Source organism: Elaeis guineensis, chromosome 15 (assembly GCF_000442705.2).
Source record: "Elaeis guineensis isolate ETL-2024a chromosome 15, EG11, whole genome shotgun sequence".
Taxonomy (NCBI): Eukaryota; Viridiplantae; Streptophyta; class Magnoliopsida; order Arecales; family Arecaceae; genus Elaeis; species Elaeis guineensis.
In genome coordinates this window covers 70,995,510-71,012,983 of record NC_026007.2, presented here as the reverse complement: position 1 = coordinate 71,012,983, position 17,474 = coordinate 70,995,510, and the positions used below count along the sequence as shown (strand labels likewise).

At 37.3% G+C, this 17,474-nt stretch overlaps 2 protein-coding genes and 1 long non-coding RNA gene across 3 annotated transcripts; 1 reads left to right on the top strand and 2 right to left on the bottom strand.

Moving 5' to 3' along the window:
* Window positions 1-7,713: 7,713 nt before the first annotated feature.
* LOC105058620 (serine/threonine-protein kinase RIPK) lies at window positions 7,714-12,531 on the top strand. The gene is made up of 5 exons (XM_010941599.4): window positions 7,714-8,394; window positions 8,544-8,679; window positions 10,276-10,412; window positions 11,638-11,761; window positions 11,850-12,531. Exons 1-5 carry the CDS (start codon window positions 7,993-7,995, stop codon window positions 12,377-12,379), a joined length of 1,329 nt encoding a protein of 442 aa, XP_010939901.1. The 5' UTR covers window positions 7,714-7,992; the 3' UTR covers window positions 12,380-12,531.
* On the bottom strand, window positions 10,833-14,739 carry LOC140854051 (uncharacterized). Its single transcript, XR_012137181.1, has 2 exons — window positions 14,564-14,739; window positions 10,833-12,493 (listed from the first exon to the last, which is right to left on the bottom strand). It is a non-coding gene; the product is annotated as an uncharacterized lncRNA (long non-coding RNA).
* A 1,270-nt stretch (window positions 14,740-16,009) lies between these two features.
* Window positions 16,010-17,252, bottom strand: LOC140854078 (protein LURP-one-related 6-like). The gene is made up of 3 exons (XM_073249479.1): window positions 16,971-17,252; window positions 16,662-16,904; window positions 16,010-16,551 (listed from the first exon to the last, which is right to left on the bottom strand). The coding sequence occupies exons 1-3, from the start codon at window positions 17,199-17,201 to the stop codon at window positions 16,420-16,422; spliced, it is 606 nt and encodes a 201-aa protein (XP_073105580.1). The 5' UTR covers window positions 17,202-17,252; the 3' UTR covers window positions 16,010-16,419.
* Between the last annotated feature and the right edge of the window lie 222 nt (window positions 17,253-17,474).

Genomic DNA, 17,474 nt, shown 5'->3' with positions numbered 1-17,474 from the left:
CCCTCTTCCACCCTCATTCCTGGGTACAAAAGAAAGAAAAAAAAAGAAGAAGAATAATAAAACTGCATGTTCGATATGTGATTTTATTTCTAATTTAAATTTAAAATCAAAATTATTTTCATATTTTCTAACAGACATGTCACCTCATCTTGAAATCACATGTTGAAACGTGCGATTTCGCCATCTGGCAGCCCAATCAACCCACCCACCATATTTTGAAAAATAAGTTTGAATAAGGGATAGATTTGGCAATAAATTTTTAAAAAATAATATTTAAAAAAAAAAATCTTATACTTTCACAAACCATACCTAGGGCTGAAAATGGGTTGGATTCGGTCGGATTAAAAAAAAAATTTCATCTGATCAAACCCAATCGAGTTGAGAAAAATTCAATCCACTGATCGTTTATCATGTATAAATCATTTAAAATCGAAGCGAACAGTTTGTAACAGGTTCGAATGAATTGTATCGATTTGGACTTCAATATTGATTTTAAGTCCAATATTGACTCACTTAAATTTATTTATTTTTTTTATTTAATTTAATATAAAAAAATTAAATTTTTAGAATAAAATCTACACAAAATATCAAAATATTTGAAGTATTAAAGTATTGAAGTCTAAATAATATTGTCCTAAAATAAAAATGGGCTTATAAAATATTAAATCAATTGGATTCTGATTTCATTCTATTTATATTTTTCAACCAGCCGAAATTCGTGTTTATTGGATTGGATTAAATTGAATGAATTTTGATTATTTGCTCAGCTCTAACCATACCTCCTTTGTTTCCGTGTATTAAATGGTTTCTCTCTCTTGGTAAATCATGTGGGAAGGCGTTGGTGCCAAGCATGTAAAAGGGCGTAACCAGCAGGCAGGTGGAAGTCTTGCCAAGAAATAAATCTCAACCTTTCACGCAAAAATAGGTAGAGATTCATGAAGATTCGTTGCCCAACGAACTCAGCGCCCGTGGGCTTACAGCCTTTTGTCTGGGGTAATGATTGTGCGGTTTGTGGGAGTCGGAAAGTAATCCTTCTATATATATATATATATATATATATATATATATACAAATACGTGCGGCCAATGGGAAGCATGGAAAGGCATCTCACTGGCATCAGAACTTTTTGTTCTCTCTCTTTATGAGACTTTATTCATCTTTTTATCTCCAGAGTGGCGAGGAGAAATTTTTCCTGTACTTCTGGAATTAGTAGATACCAGGGGGAAATTCTTTGTGCTATTTCTCAGATATCAGATGGGTGTGATCTGATCGATGGTGGACCATAGATGGACTGTGTGCTGCGTGGCCCGTTGGGTATGGCACATGTGGATGTGGCCGCAAGAAATTCCCCAGCTTTTGAAAAAGTAACAAATAACTGGAGCAATTGAACTGTGACTCGCAAAAGGTTAGTTGGGAAGGAATGCTTCTTGTTCAAGTTCTCTTATTCTGGCTGACAGAAAAGTTCGAGTTCTCTGGTCCAGTTGATCAGGTTTTGGAGACATGCGGATGCACACGGTGGAAAATGATTGAAAAGATGACTCCACTGGTGTTATCTATGGACAATTGATTAATTTGACTTCCTTGTTGGTTGCACCAACAACACTTAGTGGGTTGGGTTAATTTTAGCCAGTCTAAATTGTTATCCCTACGCTGGGCCTGGCCGAAGATTTTTGGAAACGTAATCCGTGGACCAGAAGCTAGGAGGTAGGTCTGGGCTCACACTGATCAAACCTATGAGGTTTCAAATATTCGCCATTGTAGCATCATGGCGGCGCTAGCTAATTTAGACTTTGGTGATATAATAGCTGTTGTAATGCTTTTGGAGATAGGGTTTTCTTTTTCTTTTTTCTCTTTTTCTGGATGAGGGAGCAAATAGATCTACTAAGTTTCCATTCTTGTCCTCTAATCGTATTATTTTGGCAGAAAACAGCCGTTAGAGCTCTCTTTTTAATTTGTTGTTGTAGAGAACGGTAGTTTTATTGTCTTTTTAAATATTGCTACACATTTGCACTCCAGCCAGATAGTGGTACTATTTCAGTTACAACGGTCAATCACGGTAACTGTAGGTTCCATTGGTCCTCTCTCTCTCTTGATAAGGAGTTCAAGATACAGTGTTCTGAGATATCTCTGTGTGCACCCGAACATATGCATGTCAGGTAGAGCAAGGTGGGGCATGGCAGCAGTCGAAGCCAAACCAGCCAACCAGCTTTAGTGTCATAGAAACGTCTGTTCCTTTAAGTGGGAGTTGTCCACTACTTGGGATTTACTAGGTTAGATATGAAACAGTGCCGGTTTTTTGTGGGTACTTTTAGTTAATTAATTACTTCTACGTGCAAACACAAAGATTTCTAAAGGATGGTGGTGTCTTCAAACTATGGTACGAACACGGCCATAGTTTTCCATGGAGAGTCGACCAGCACAACATCCTCCTCTACCGACCACCGTATGCATGCGTGTGCACGCACGTGAGCAAGTGGGGAAGAGAGAGATAGAGTGAAAGAGATATTGGATTACGTTGTTTTATTTTTAAATGGGGATTAAGACAAAGATGTGAACTATTAGAGGAATTCTTGGATAAACTTAGCTTACCATGTATGCTGTAAACAAAACCAATGAAAAAAATCGTCACGTCAATATTTGGAACTGAAAAATTCTGCAACCACTTCATCACTCTATTTCTCATCCAAATGTGTGCCATGTTGACAAATGAAATTAGAGCCAAAATCCAGAGAAATTGGCTTTCTTATTTGGATGCTAGCCACAAAAAAAGATGGATGGTTATACGGTCATACTTGTGAGAAAACTGGGTCTCTATCTATCCATAAAGATTTCGTATTTTAGATGATCGATTATTTTATTTTTAAGAGAATACTGGTAGTGACCTCATTTTTGGGTTTTTATTTGACTGTTCTTTTCATAAAGATGGTCCTGAGAGAAACCTAGATGTCGTGGAGATGCTGGAGTTGTTGTTTTATTTTGGGGCTTTAATTTTCCTCACCTACCCATTGATGTGAACCTTGTATCTTGATTATATCAACTGATATTGATTTAAAGCGGGGAGAAGAATAGAAAGTTGTTGGAAAAATTCTTAGAAAGTGACTAACAAAAAGGAGAGAGAAAAATCTTCAACAGTTTTGCATGAAGAAGAAGAAAAAGGATTGCTATAAAGTATGCATAAGCTAAAAGGATTAGCTCAAAGATTTGGTCTTCCATGGAGGCATCCAAGTGTTCTTTTTTATGATAAGGCATCGAAGTGTTCTACGGACCAATTCAAGGTATTTAGAAGAAATGGTTTGTACTCTTTGTACTTTGGTTGTACAATACCTTCTTCGTTTCACCATTCTGACAGTAAAGTGAAGCCTGAAGGATCTTGTCAATATATATGTCAGCCAGCTATAGCAAGTAGACTTGAACCTGTTTTGTCTGCAATTTTAGTTGCAGATATTAACAAGAACCAAAGGTATAAAAGCATATTTGGTTCATCATTAGAATCAAAATTAGAATGAATTAGAATGAAAATCAGAATGATTATATCTCCCGATAAATTTGGTTCGAAATGAAATTGGAGTCGGAATAAGATTTAAATACTAGAAAAAAGTCGGAATTAGATATTGGAGGTTTAGCCCTTGAATCGAAATAGGAATGACACTTCCAAATAAACAATTGGAAAGGACTCATTCATTCTCATTCTTATTCAAAAATACAACTCCCTACAACTAAATATGTCCTAAATAACTTTTAAAGGAAACTTAGGCACTAAGTAAATCACTTCCTCTTGTCCAGTCCATGCTTCCATGCTAAGATATAACACAATAAGAAAAAATTTTCACTGTAAACATATTTAACTAATGTAACCTGTTGCACCTATGCATGAGGCATCATCTTTTATCCTATATTCCTCTCAAACACATCCATTGTTCTATGTGCATCAACCCTCTGGGTTCGTTTAACTTTCACAACCTACATTCATTAGCCATTTCTCAAAAGAAATTAATTACGTACATTCAGAATTTGTAACTAGACTTTGACGCAGAATCTTATATTAATGTTTGCACCTTTGCAATGCCAGAGAAGCTATAGTAGAATTTCATGAATTTCTAGCAATCGAGATTGAGAGTTTCTTAGAATCAGATTCATTGTTTCTTAGTCAAATAGATTGGTCATGATTGCACCTACCATGGTTTAATACTCAAGGGGAAAAAAGTCATGTAACTATTGCATTTGATATGACTATTTATAGAAAATCAGATGGCAGGCCAACTGAAGCTTTAGAAATCTAATCCCTTGCTAACCGTTATCTTGACTACATGTAGCAATAATTGTTTTCAAAAGTCTGGTAGAACATTCAAACACCACAACTTAATTAAACATGAATTTTGAAGAGGGTCTCTATCATCAAAACCTCAGACTCCTAGACCGAGGGCATTACAATTGGTACTGAAGAATAGTTTGCTTTTTTTCTTTTTTTTCCACTTTATTTTTTCTGAAATACAGTTTCTTGGTTTACAAATGTATACTAATTTTCTCTTAGGATACCAACCGATGCAATTTATAACCATCCTTGTGGCTGAGGGCATTGTTTGTATGATAGAGCTCAATTTGCTCATTTTTTTACCCTCCAAAAAAAAAAAAAATTACAGATATGTCCATCAAATAATTATTTTTTTACAGTAATTTTCATTTTATTAGATTTTTAATGTTCAGTATAAAATAACACTATTATTCTTTTGCATTAATATCTGAAATTTTTTACATTCAATTATATTTCAAAGACTACACTTTTGCCTAAATTTTTTGAGATATTAGTACAAAGATATAATAATGTTATTTTATACTTAAAATAGTTATTTATTTTGTTTTTAGCTAAAAATTTAATAGAAAGGGTACATAGCAAAAATAGGATAATTTGAGATTTATGTAATAATAATTCTCAAAGGATAAACATATAATAATTCATTTTTACAAGAGTACTTATGCAAAATTTCCAAAATAAAATTTTTTATGATGGTGAAGCAACTTATCATATTAAATTATCCATTATAGCACAAAACTGCAAAGACATTTTGCCCACCGGTGTCATAAAGTAGGTACTAAGGATTTTGAACAGAGCTTTCGGCAGTTTGATACTCGAGCTTCAGTAGCCTATAGAAGGACATAAACTCATTGACCGTGTGACCCATGTTAAAGCCTAATTACAAATCTTGTTTGAAATATAATCTATTTTATACACCTATTGCTATATTAGTTTTAGTAGTGAAATAATTGATAAGATGAATGATCTTTATGCATGAGAAGGTTACTAGTTTAATCCTGCCACGAGATTTCAAACCACACCAAATCCAAAGGCTTTTAGGTTACAAACATCGAAAGCTTCGAGTCTAAAGCATTTTGACCTGCTCTTAGAATCCTAGGTTAGTTCTGCAAAATAGTGTATTCATGGTTAATTAACTCTGATTCGTGCATGCAATCTGACCAGCTGTTGTATAGGCCAAAAGTTTTTAGCAAATATATCTGGAAATTGATTTGGATTATTGAACTCAATAATGTAAGGAAGACCTTTACTCAAATAAAGCAGACCACGTCACATTCTCACAGGTTTCAGTATTCCTTTGGTTTTGTTAAAAACTCCTGATCTAAATGAAGGTGGTAGCTTAACCTGCTAGTTAAACCTATTGGCAGTTCTTATCAGCACTTCAATTTGAATCCTGTATTCAATGGTGCTACAAGGGTTTACAGTTACCGGCCGAGGACTATGTACTTTTTTTTTTTTTGGAGTAAAAGAGAAGCAGAGAGCTTGCCACTGGGCTTTTATTGCTAAAGTTATTTACACAGGCTAGAGTGGAGTAAAACAGAGTACAAGGAAATAAAACAGAAAATCTGGACTGTGATAAGAGCAACAATTGACCACCACAGGGATTTTGATCCTATATGCTGGCTGGATTGGATTTTGATTAAGTAAATCCTTAACCAATCGACCATTTTTTTAAGAAACAAATTGTATTCATTTTGGATTCAAATAAAGATGATGCTCAGATCGAGTGACACAAAACCTTTGGTATCACAAAGGTGGATTCCCTTCTGGAGGTGCAAAAGAGGTCAAACATATCTATCAAAAAAACTCAATCATAGCTAAAGTTAGGACTCAAGGGCTCACTGTTCAGTATTCACATAATTTTCAAGCTGTGCACAGTTTCTAAAAAGATTGGACTTGGTCAGTCAACAGTGGCCATTTTTGACCTCGCAGGAATTGGCTCAATACCAGAGTGCACTTAAAAGGAGATCGGCCAAGTGATGCATCATAAATTTTGGTTTTACAGCCAACTTGAATTGAACTTGGATCAAACTTAGAGTAGATCTCCCTGAACCACATGCAGCCCCAACCTCCAAAAAAAAAAAAAAAAAAAAACACTAGTGATTTTATTCACCTCAGAATCCAGAAAAGGGTTGACGGATTCCAAAAGGAGACTTGAAATTTTTCTATTGTAAAGTCTGTAGATGTTATTTTTGGCTAAGCAAGAACCTCAACATTGTAAGTTCTGTCTGTAATTTTCTCAATTTTCTCTATGAATAAAATTGGTGAGTAGTAGATCTTTCCCACTACTCTCCACACTTTTCTCAAAAAAAGGTTGACGGATTCAATTGGTCGGCAATGAGGGACAGTGGTGTGCGCCATTCATTCCAATAAGAAGACAAATATGTCTATCTTGACTTTGTCATAGAAGCCCACAAGGGAAGACCCCCAAGTCCCGAGCTATAAAGAACAACTAGGGACAGTTCATTGACAGAAGTAGCCCTCCAAGCTAACCAAGCATTAGAGAGAAAATCTAAAGAAGATGTTGGTTGGTGTTCTTCCAATATTCTATAACCTGAACTTGTTTCAAGAAATAGAAGAATAGAGAACAGAATAAAATGCCTACAGAAGTTCTCTCTTAAAAACCTTGTGTTGCAAGTATATGCTGTGTCTCCCAGCGGTTGGAGTCACTCAAAATAGATAATACGCCCCACAAGCGCAAGGTCAAGTTCTAGAAGCTGGACCACCCATATTTTATTATCGTTATAGTTTTCAAGTTACACTATAAGTCCATAAAAAAGATATATATATATATATATTTTTTGGTGAGATAAAAAAAGATATATTTAACATGTTTGAGATATAGGAGATGATAGAAATTGGCTAGGATATCATCCAGTTCATTTCTTTAGAGTACCTAATCCCTTAGTCTACACTAAAATGATAAGCTGTATCTTTCCATCCATCACTACCCATGGATGGATGTGTCCTCTGTTACACCACATCGGCGGAAGTTGGAAGAAGGTTCCAATCGTGGTGGCCTGTCCATTTCTTAATTCAGAATCGGACAACATAATTTTCTTTTTTAAATTTTTTAAAGTATACATACATAGCATGAAGCTAATTGTTAGTAATAAAATCATGTTTACCTTTAAACTGTTAAATAAACAATTATTGTCAGAAGAAAATTAAAAACTCCTGCATAACATTTTGATTGCGTGGAAACGTATACACAAAGCATATACATTAAAAAAAAAAAGAACTCTAACATTGTTTGGTAGGCGGGCTTTGAAGCCCCAAATCTCCTTCCTATCATTTGTACCCTCCAAATTATCAAGTCATTGCCAAAGTCAAGGGTCAGCAAAGGCATTTCCCCGAAAACCCAAGAAGAAGAGGCCCTTATATTTGGTAGAGTAGTTGGTGAATAATTGGCTCCCACTTCCTCAAGTCTTCCATCACCTCCCCCTCCTCCTCCTAAAGACACTTCCAACTCCATCCCTCCAACCTCCTTGCCTCTTCTGAGGTTCCCATTCATTCAAACACTTAAAATCTTTCCAAAGATATATAAACCAAGCAAGCATTTCTATGGTAGCATAGCCATCACTTTTACCTCTTGGATGGGCCTTCTGAAACCAATTTAAGCACTGCGATCGACCAGTCCTGCATGAGCTGAGCCGGCAGGTACCGTCGACAGCTTCGGAATGTCTCGAAAGGAGTCGAAAGCTTCATGGAGGACTCTCCTGGCCATGTGCTGCGGGAGGGTCGACGAAGGCCCATCGGTCCGGCGCCCGAAGAAGCTTGTAGCAAAGCAGAAGTCCCTCCAGAGCCGGCTGTCGTTCTCCGATCTCAGCAACTCCACCGGCATGCTATCTCCTGAGGACATCTCAATATCTCTTGTTGGATCCAATCTATATGTCTTCACACTCTCAGAGCTGAAGGTGGCTACCCAGGGCTTCTCCATGAGCAACTTCCTCGGCGAGGGTGGGTTCGGGCCAGTCTACAAAGGGTTTGTCGACGAGAAGGTGAAACCCGGGTTGAAGGCTCAGTCGGTTGCAGTGAAGCTCTTGGACTTGGAGGGAGTGCAAGGCCACAAGGAATGGCTGGTACCGAAAACTATATATAAACTTGACTTTAGCTTCAAAAGCCATGATATATGTGTTTGTGATTATTTTTTGATCTTGTGGCGCACTAAAATTGTGGTTTCAATGCATAGATTTAGTTCTTGTTATATCTTACGTGATTATAATGGCAGGCTGAGGTTATATTCCTTGGGCAATTGAGGCATCCCCACCTCGTGAAATTGATCGGTTACTGTTGCGAGGACAAGCACAGGCTGCTCGTCTATGAATTCATGGCTCGGGGCAGCTTGGAGAACCATCTGTTTAAAAGTTAGCCAACCAATGAACATTCTCCCTATCTCTCTCTCTCTCTCTCTGACTGCATACTTTGAACATTCTCTCTTCTAGTCGCCATCTAGGTTAGGTAGAATTCTTGGTGAGATGTTTTGATGCTAATATGGCATGTCAATATGCATCATTTTTCAAAAAGAAAAGGTATGGCATCCTTTAAATATTATATAGTTAGTTTGATCCGTTTGTTTGTTGTCCATTTTCTTGGAAGTAATAGCGTTTTTATTATATTATTTTGAGAAAATATGGTGAGAAAACCACTTCACATGTTTGACCTCTTCACGGTGCATGGACTGAGAATTGTGCTAATTGTAGTGCCCGCAGCAGCAACACTGTTTTTGAGAGTTTAGTATCGGTCCCTCTCTTCTTTACTTTAATGTATTTTTTAGAAAGAGTTTTAAGCAGTCATAATGGGTAAATAGAATATATAAGTAGTCTTATTCCATCACTTTTTGTGAGCCACCTGCATGAATTCTATATTTCTCTTTAATTTCTATCTAAGGCGACACATCATGAAATATTTCTAGAAAATAAAAAGGTTCCTTGAAATCCATTGTGGATTTGAAAAGTCTTAGGAGAGGCACATGTATTGACATGGTTTACTGGAGATTATTCCTTATATTATTATGTGCACCACATGTCTATGGATGCCACCAATCACAATCGATTCTTATGAGCCTTTGTTATCAAGTACATGTGTCCGTGCATTATTTTAAAAATGAGTGGTTGTGATTGGTTGTATGCATGACCATGTGATGCATGTAGTGTAGAAAATAATTTCTCTACTTTACAAATAAAGAAAAAATGGCAAACTTACCTCATCATCCTATCATGTGTGTACTAAGTAGGAGCATATTTCCACATGTCAAAGCATTGATAGCAACAAGTCAAACTAATAAAAGTTTTTCTACAGCACTTTCATTGCATTCATCCAAGCCTCCTTTCCTCTCCTATTTCTTTTTCCCTCCACGCTCTCGAACCTGCATCCTACTACTTCATTAATACACCATAACTATGATTTTTGGTATAATACTGGAGCACCACCAATCATTTGCAAGAAACAGTTGGAGAATTATCCATGTAAAGTATGTGGGAGAAAAACCTCCTAAATTTTGAACTCAAAACTACCTCCAGGCTGCAATTGCATGGTTGTAGGTTACCACCCTATGCTACCATTATATATCAGGAAGTATTCTTCTGATCATTTCTCATTACCACCAAAACCAAACACAATCCAAAGTCTAACCTTCTAACCTAACCTATGGTCAAGCGGACATGTGATATGTTTAAGGGCAAAATCACAGTCGCACAATCACATGAGGCTTCACAATAGTGCACAACCATCAAATGGAAGGCAATTAGATGTCTCCTTCACTGATTGACTGCTGGTAAACAAATAGTATCGAAATTCTTCACATATGACAGATTGAGCCAACAAAGTTTTTATATCTTTTTAAGGGAACATAAAGTTTCTTTATCCTTTTAGAGCAAACAAGAGAGTTCTTATATCTGTTGGCATCAATTATAGATCAAGTCTCATTGCTTTGGACTGAGATTGTTACCTTATATGCACAGAGTTTTTGGCTTCTTTACCATGGTTAACACGACTGAAGATCGCCGCTGGAGCTGCCAGAGGTCTCACCTTTCTCCATGAAACAGAGAAGCCAGTGATATACCGAGACTTTAAAGCTTCAAACATCTTATTGGACTCGGTAGTTCTCTTTTAATATTCTCCTCTCTCTCTCACAAATCATAGTGTCAAGTTCTAGTGACTTTAGATATATATAATTTAGAATACTAAGGTTTAGTCTAAGCAACAGCTGGATAACGAGGGGTGATGAGAGTTCAACTTGGCCGAGTCTGGTTAGATTCTAACAAAGAATCTTAGACCAATGAGATGGAGGCCAACTTAAGCACTTAGTCTCACCCCTATACAACTAATTGACAATGATATCTAACCATATATTACTACGTTAAACCATAGCACCTAAAACCAACCACCAAATCATGAATTGGAAAAACTGAAAAAATCGTACGAATCAATTTGAATTAGTCAAATATTCTTATTTAAATGCTTTGCCTTTTTCTGGTTGAGTACCACAATTTGACAGGTTCATAGTATGTTCACCATATTGAATCTTTGCAAATAGTTCTTATCAGCTTTATTTAGACCTTCAGCTATCATGAAAATAATTTTATATGTTTCTTTCACATTTATTTTCAAATAAAAAAGAAAAACTTTCCACTGCCTTGAACATTCTTGTCCCAGATATTGTTGTCGGGGTCAGACCACAAAATTGACACTCAAAGAAATCTGATGCAAGAATCAAAATATGAACCAAAAAGTAGAAAAAGATGTTATAATTTCCAGACAGATAGAACAATTTTCACAAACATGAGGGTAACCACTAAAATTTTGTTTTCCCATGTTTCCTTCTATATTTAACCATACCATGCATAGTCATTTCCATCATGTCTCCATTTTGAGGAAGCCAACTCCAATCTGAAAGGTTTTGCCAAAGGCTGGCTTGATGTCTGACTTCAAATTAATTACCTTCCCTGGACCAAACAGAAATATAGAAGTCAAACCTGAGCTTCCAAGCCTCATCCCTAGAGAACTAACTGGCATTTATCAGCCAGGGTCCAACCACCATAATATGAGCACACCTTCCACAAAAAAGTCTCTGGTGCTGTTCATGGCAAAAAAAACTCTCAATCGTACGCAGGTCTGTGTTTGGTCAGGCTTTGCTTCATGATTCTCTTTAAAGATAAGGAAATAGGTTCCACTTATAGTTTAGGAACCTTCGACTGCTTGCAGCTCAAATATCCTTTTGAAGCACTCTAGCTACTTTGAAAAACCTCTGCTTCACTGAAGGCTAAGAACTCACCATTTGAACTGCCATTTGCTTAATAAAAGCATGCTCCATTAATTCTCAGGACTATAAAGCAAAGCTCTCAGATTTTGGACTTGCAAAGGACGGTCCAGAAGGAGATGACACCCATGTTTCGACCCGAGTCATGGGCACAGAGGGCTATGCTGCACCAGAGTACATCTTGACAGGCATGCAAAGATGCATCCTTCAACATGATCTAGTTCCCTTCTTTCTATTACTTTACATGAGTTCTTAATCAATTTGCCCTGTTATTAGGCCATCTCACAGCCAAGAGCGATGTCTATAGCTTTGGAGTTGTGTTGCTTGAGCTACTGACAGGGAGGCGGTCTGTTGACAAGACTCGGCCTAGCAGAGAGCAGAACCTTGTGGAATGGGCAAGGCCATGTCTAAATGATGCGCGGAAGCTAAACCGCATCATGGACCCCTGCCTTGTGGGTCAGTACTCCACCAAGTGTGCCCAGAAGGCAGCTGCTGTGGCCTACCAGTGCTTGAGCCAAAACCCAAAATCCAGGCCTCAGATGTCAACCATTGTTAAGACCTTGGAGCCTCTCTTGGAAATGGATGACATGCCAATCGGCCCTTTCATCTACACAGTATCAGTGGAGAATGGTAAAGTAGAGGACTCAGAGAAGTCACAAGTAAAAGAGAATGGACACCACCACCATGGCCACAGGCACAAGCTCAGGGCCCCCAGGTCCGGAAGTCATTCCGAGCCTCTTTGTCGGGATGGAGGCAATGGGCAGTACAGAAACTCGCCAAGACACCTTCAAGAAAGTAGATCATAAATCACCACAAAGGAACTGTGTTGTACATAGAGAACTTAGATCATCTTGCTCGATGTCTGTCATTCTTTCTGATATTTTGAAATCAGACATAGAGTTTGATTGGAGTGTACGATTCTGCTAAATAAAACAATGAAATTAGTTAAGCTCTTTAACTACTGGTCCAAAAAGAACAAGACTCAAGCACTTAAACACTAGAAAATGATAATGTAGTGGTAGGAACAGAAATTATTGGAACCAAGATCATCTGATGATATTTTCCACCAAATGCCTTTGTCGTTTAGTCTGACAAACTAATAACAACATATTAGAGTCTTATGGTGATCATTAGTACTTATTAATGACAAGTATCCCATCCACATACTTATTAATCCTGACTTGAAACTTTATTTAATCCTTAATGTTTTTCCATCTTTTACAGCCCTTGATTTTCCTCTAGTTTTCCATTGCTTAGTTACAAAATCACTCCTGTAAAGTCAGACATAACAACAAAGGACACAGGACAAAATAGGACTAATAAAAGGCTATGGCTTTTTGCCCACTTCAACAGAAGTTGTTCTAAGCAAAAGAAGACCAATATGTACTCAATTACAATCATGCTGGACAAAGATTGATGCTCCCATATCAGGGATACTAATGTGAGCGTTGGTATAAATACATATGACAGCGTGACCGTGTAACCATCAAATTCCCCAGACAATTTTATTTACGACAAACAAAAATCTTACTGTTACTTGGGGAAAAAATCCATAAGAGTTTAGTTAGGATGGAGCTTTCATGTAAAGCTGCCAAAATACACTTGCAATCATCTTTGATGTCTTCTAGTGCTTAGCATTTTGTCCAATCCTTCTGATAACAGGATTTGTATAAAACAAATTTCCCCTTGAGACTCAAAAGCAATGAATTATGGCAATTGTATCCACAAGAACACTCCAAAAAACTCCTTTCCAGATAAATTCTTTGTGTCATCATCACAAGACTCTAGCATTTCCAATATCTTGGGGAGCCATAACATGGATCAATATATAAACTACAAAGTCATCATTCTAGGTGTTGTCCTACTTGATATTTTGTTCATGTTAAGAGAATTATGAAACTACTCTCCTTATTCTATTGGATATTGAAGAATATTGAATAGTGTTTATGACGTTTCAGGAGGTGATCAAAGATATGAAATTCCCCACCCCAAAACAACTGAATTAATCCATTTGGCATGGTGACAATCAATAAACTACAATTGAAGACCTTGAAAGACTCCAGCTGCAACACAAGCAAAGAAAGAGTCTAACATAATACCTTTAAGCTTAAGAAGAATAAAATTGTGCATGGTGACAATTTAATCAAGGAAACCTTCAAACAAACTGCTCTCAGTAACAGTTGATGCCTGAACATCTCAGAATTATTTTAAGCACGTCATCTTTTTGATGAGACATGCATGACTCTGTTCATCTCAAAGTTTATTCCCTCTTGGCTTCTGGGCAGATCCTTCTTATATATAATCCTCATCTAGTTTCTCAATATGCCCCATTATATCCAACAGTCCAACTGATAAAACATAGCCAAAATCAATTAGTCAAAAAAATTCCCATCAAATCCTATCGATGTGCAGTGATCAATCATCACAAAAAGGTTCTAGAAGCAATCTTCAGTAGATTTTCCTAGCTTGTATTAATTTAAATCCTATCCATTTTTGCATTGCAATGACATGAGAGGAAAGGTAATGCTTCAAGGTATCAGTTACCATTTTCTGATGTTTGGACTTCAGGGACACTTCCATATGCAGTCTTCTTATATAGGTTTTGATAGCACCAAATTTTGGAGCATTGCTTTCAAGCAATTCTTTCCATCTCCAATGTCATCGAATGACTCACATGATCCACAAATAAACAACACGATTCATGACCAGAATAAAGTCATAAATTGATTCATCTAGGCAATTGGATCAGAATGTCTTTTTTTCCTCATAGAAAAATTTGAAGGAAAAAGGATGGGAAAAAAAATAATTAAGTTCAATCTTGTGAGGCAAATTCTCAAAAACCTTGCGCTCAAAAAGATAAGTTGGAGAAATGGATCCCTTCTTTGCTTCCCCCGCACTGTCCCCGAGCTATTAAGAATTAAATAAGATAACAATCAAAATTTTCCAATAATAAACCATCGAAAAAGAATAAAGAATAAGATTACACTGACCCTGGAGGAAGAGGGGAGGCTGGTGGCATGGAGGTTGACTCGGTACTCGGAAGGCGACGTTTAATTTGGGTTTCTCCACGGGTTTAATAAGTCGACAGATTACATGCAAATGGGCTGTGCTCTGGGCTGGATTACATTCAAAAGTTTGGGCAACAATAATTTAAATCAGGCCCAAATGTATTCTGGGCAACCCGTTTCGCATCCCAGTAGTTGTAGAAGCCACTCTCCGGAGCGAAATATTCTTGCTAACATATTGTTTGGCTTATTTTTCTGTAAGAATAGTGTCAGGGACACTAACCATTTGCTAATATTTTAATGCATAAGCTAGGAGATTTTCAAATTATATAATATTTATTTTGTAAATATTTTATAGAGAGTAGATCACATTCAACTGGTTCGATCGTTAGTATCGAACCCTATCTTCCCACTTTACCTGACCAGATGAAATGACATCCGTGGAACTCTAGTCCACCTCTCTGTGTGAACAGATGCACAGCTAAGGAGACGCATAACTTGTTCTTGCATTTGCCCTAGTTGAGCTTATCCAGTCCTAAAGCTTAGCCATCTAACTAAATGGAAAACCATATGAGATCTTATTTAAGTCGCATGATTTTTTCTCATTATGTAGACTTTGACTGGCATTATGAATATCATTAAGAGGATGTTTGGTTGGCAACCAGAATCAAAATGAGAATGTAAATCAGAATGGATTGAAATCGAAATCGGAATAATCAAATCTTTCAAAGCATTTAGTTCGTGACCGGAATCGAAATCGGAATTGGAATGAAAAATTGAATTCATAGATAAGAGTAGAGATTGAGTTCTATATAAATTGAGCCATTCTCATTCTACTCCGGAATCGAAATCGGAATAGGATTCCTTCCAATCAAATGGTTGGAATGGGAGTCATCCATTTCGATTTCAATTTCAGATCCCCATTACCTTCAACCAAACACCTCCTAAATTTTTTGTGAAGATCGGTGCAGTCAAATGTTTAGTTCCATATTGGTTATTACTATAGATAGATATTGGATATTTATATAAAATTAAAAAATTTAAATAATATTTTTTTTGCTGATCCTCGTTGGATGTCATATCCTTGGTCTCTGATTTATGGCTTCTACACCCACCGTGACTTCGTTTCTTCGCTGCTCGGACGATGAAAGAGGAGGAGGGGGTTTGCTTCCGTAGCAAACACCTTTATTCCTTTTTTTGATAGCAAACACCTTTATTCCTTGAAGTCTGGGGTCCATATCAAAAACCCGGAACAAGCCATGCATTCGAAGGGGACCAACTCGAAGCTGTTTACAAATTTCAGAAAAGCACGACTCTCAACAGAAAGTATTCCCTTTTTTGAAGTTTGCGGCCATTCTCTTTTATCAAATGGATAAGATACGTGGATTCAGATTAATATCAATTGATAAAGTCATTGGCAAATTCCATAAAGTTAGCATAACATAAGGTTTGCGTACAAGCAATTCCATAACAAAAGAGAAGCTACCAGAACTCTCTCCTTCAACTTGAAAACGAATAATCCCACATTATTTACACACATTTTTTTTTGGCTCCACCTACCATGTATTAGCTAATCATTTATCGTAAACAATGGTAAGTTTATTTAATGATGATAATTATGGATCATCTCAGGTTGTAAAGAACAACTACAACCTTGGAATGTAATGATCCATGACTGATCAGGGGCAATCCTATGGATCCTGGAGGCCTATCCACACTTCCATGTTCAGTTTCCACACGCAGCTTCTATTATTTTGTATAGCTCCCAACTCTGTTTGGATTGCTCTCCCAATATCTTTGATAACAAGAGGTAACTTGCAGCTATTCTTCCTCCATTCCCATCAACACCTGGTGGACTCCCCATGTATGTTGTCAAGAATAGCTATCACTCCAATGACGAAGGCCTGGTCATAGCCTGGTTGCACCACCACATGGTAGAAATCCTTGTTTGCCATCATTTCCATGAGACCCACCTAGCTCAAAAACAAGAAAAAGAAGAACAAGTTACAATACTTTCTGTCTCATTGTTTGCGTTTATATTAATTAAGTTGCGGGCTTTTTGCATGCATGGTTTGCTAATTACCTGGGCAACAACGTTGCCTCTTCGATCATTGATGGTGCAAGCCCTCTTGATGAATGATCCCTTCACTTCGAAGCCCCAGTCCTTGTTTCGCCCGTTTGTATCAGTTGAGATCTTTATAGAACCGTTCCTCAGAAGACGTGATTTTGGCTCTCTCAAGCTAAAAACTAACTTGCTTGGTTCTTCATAGTCCATTACGTAACTGTTCCATAGGTTGTGAGCACTTAATGCTTGCACTACGCCTCCCTGACAATTTGAAAGATCTCAGTGAACACAACAATGGTCACAAGGAGAAAGAGCCAAAGTGATCACCTTTTTATGAATGAGAAGTATTGGAGCTCCATCTCCATCCCTTAGAATCAACTCTCCCTTGATGCCCAGGATTCCACAACCATCAACCTTGAAAACCACATTCTGATTAGCATTCATGACCACAAAGCCACCTCCATTCACCATACGAGGTCGCCTCCTCACCATCAATGTAGTCTGAGAGGAACAGCAATAGATCTTGCTCACAACTGGTGCTATGTTTGTCACTCCCATATCTTCCTTGCCTCAAAATGAGATAAAATGACAAGGGCCAAGGCTTATATTGAGAATTTAAGAGGTTGTCCAAATTGTTGGCACAACTATAGGCGGCAAAAGAGCATATATACCTTGACCATACTAAAGACCTGGAGATCAGTAGAAGCAAGAATCCTTTTGAGTGTGGAGAACTCGTGCCACAATAGCAAGTTTGTAAGGGTGGGCATGGTTTTGTTCACACGAGTTTGAGAAAATCCATTCTAATTAAGAAGTCATGGAGAAATTGATGGT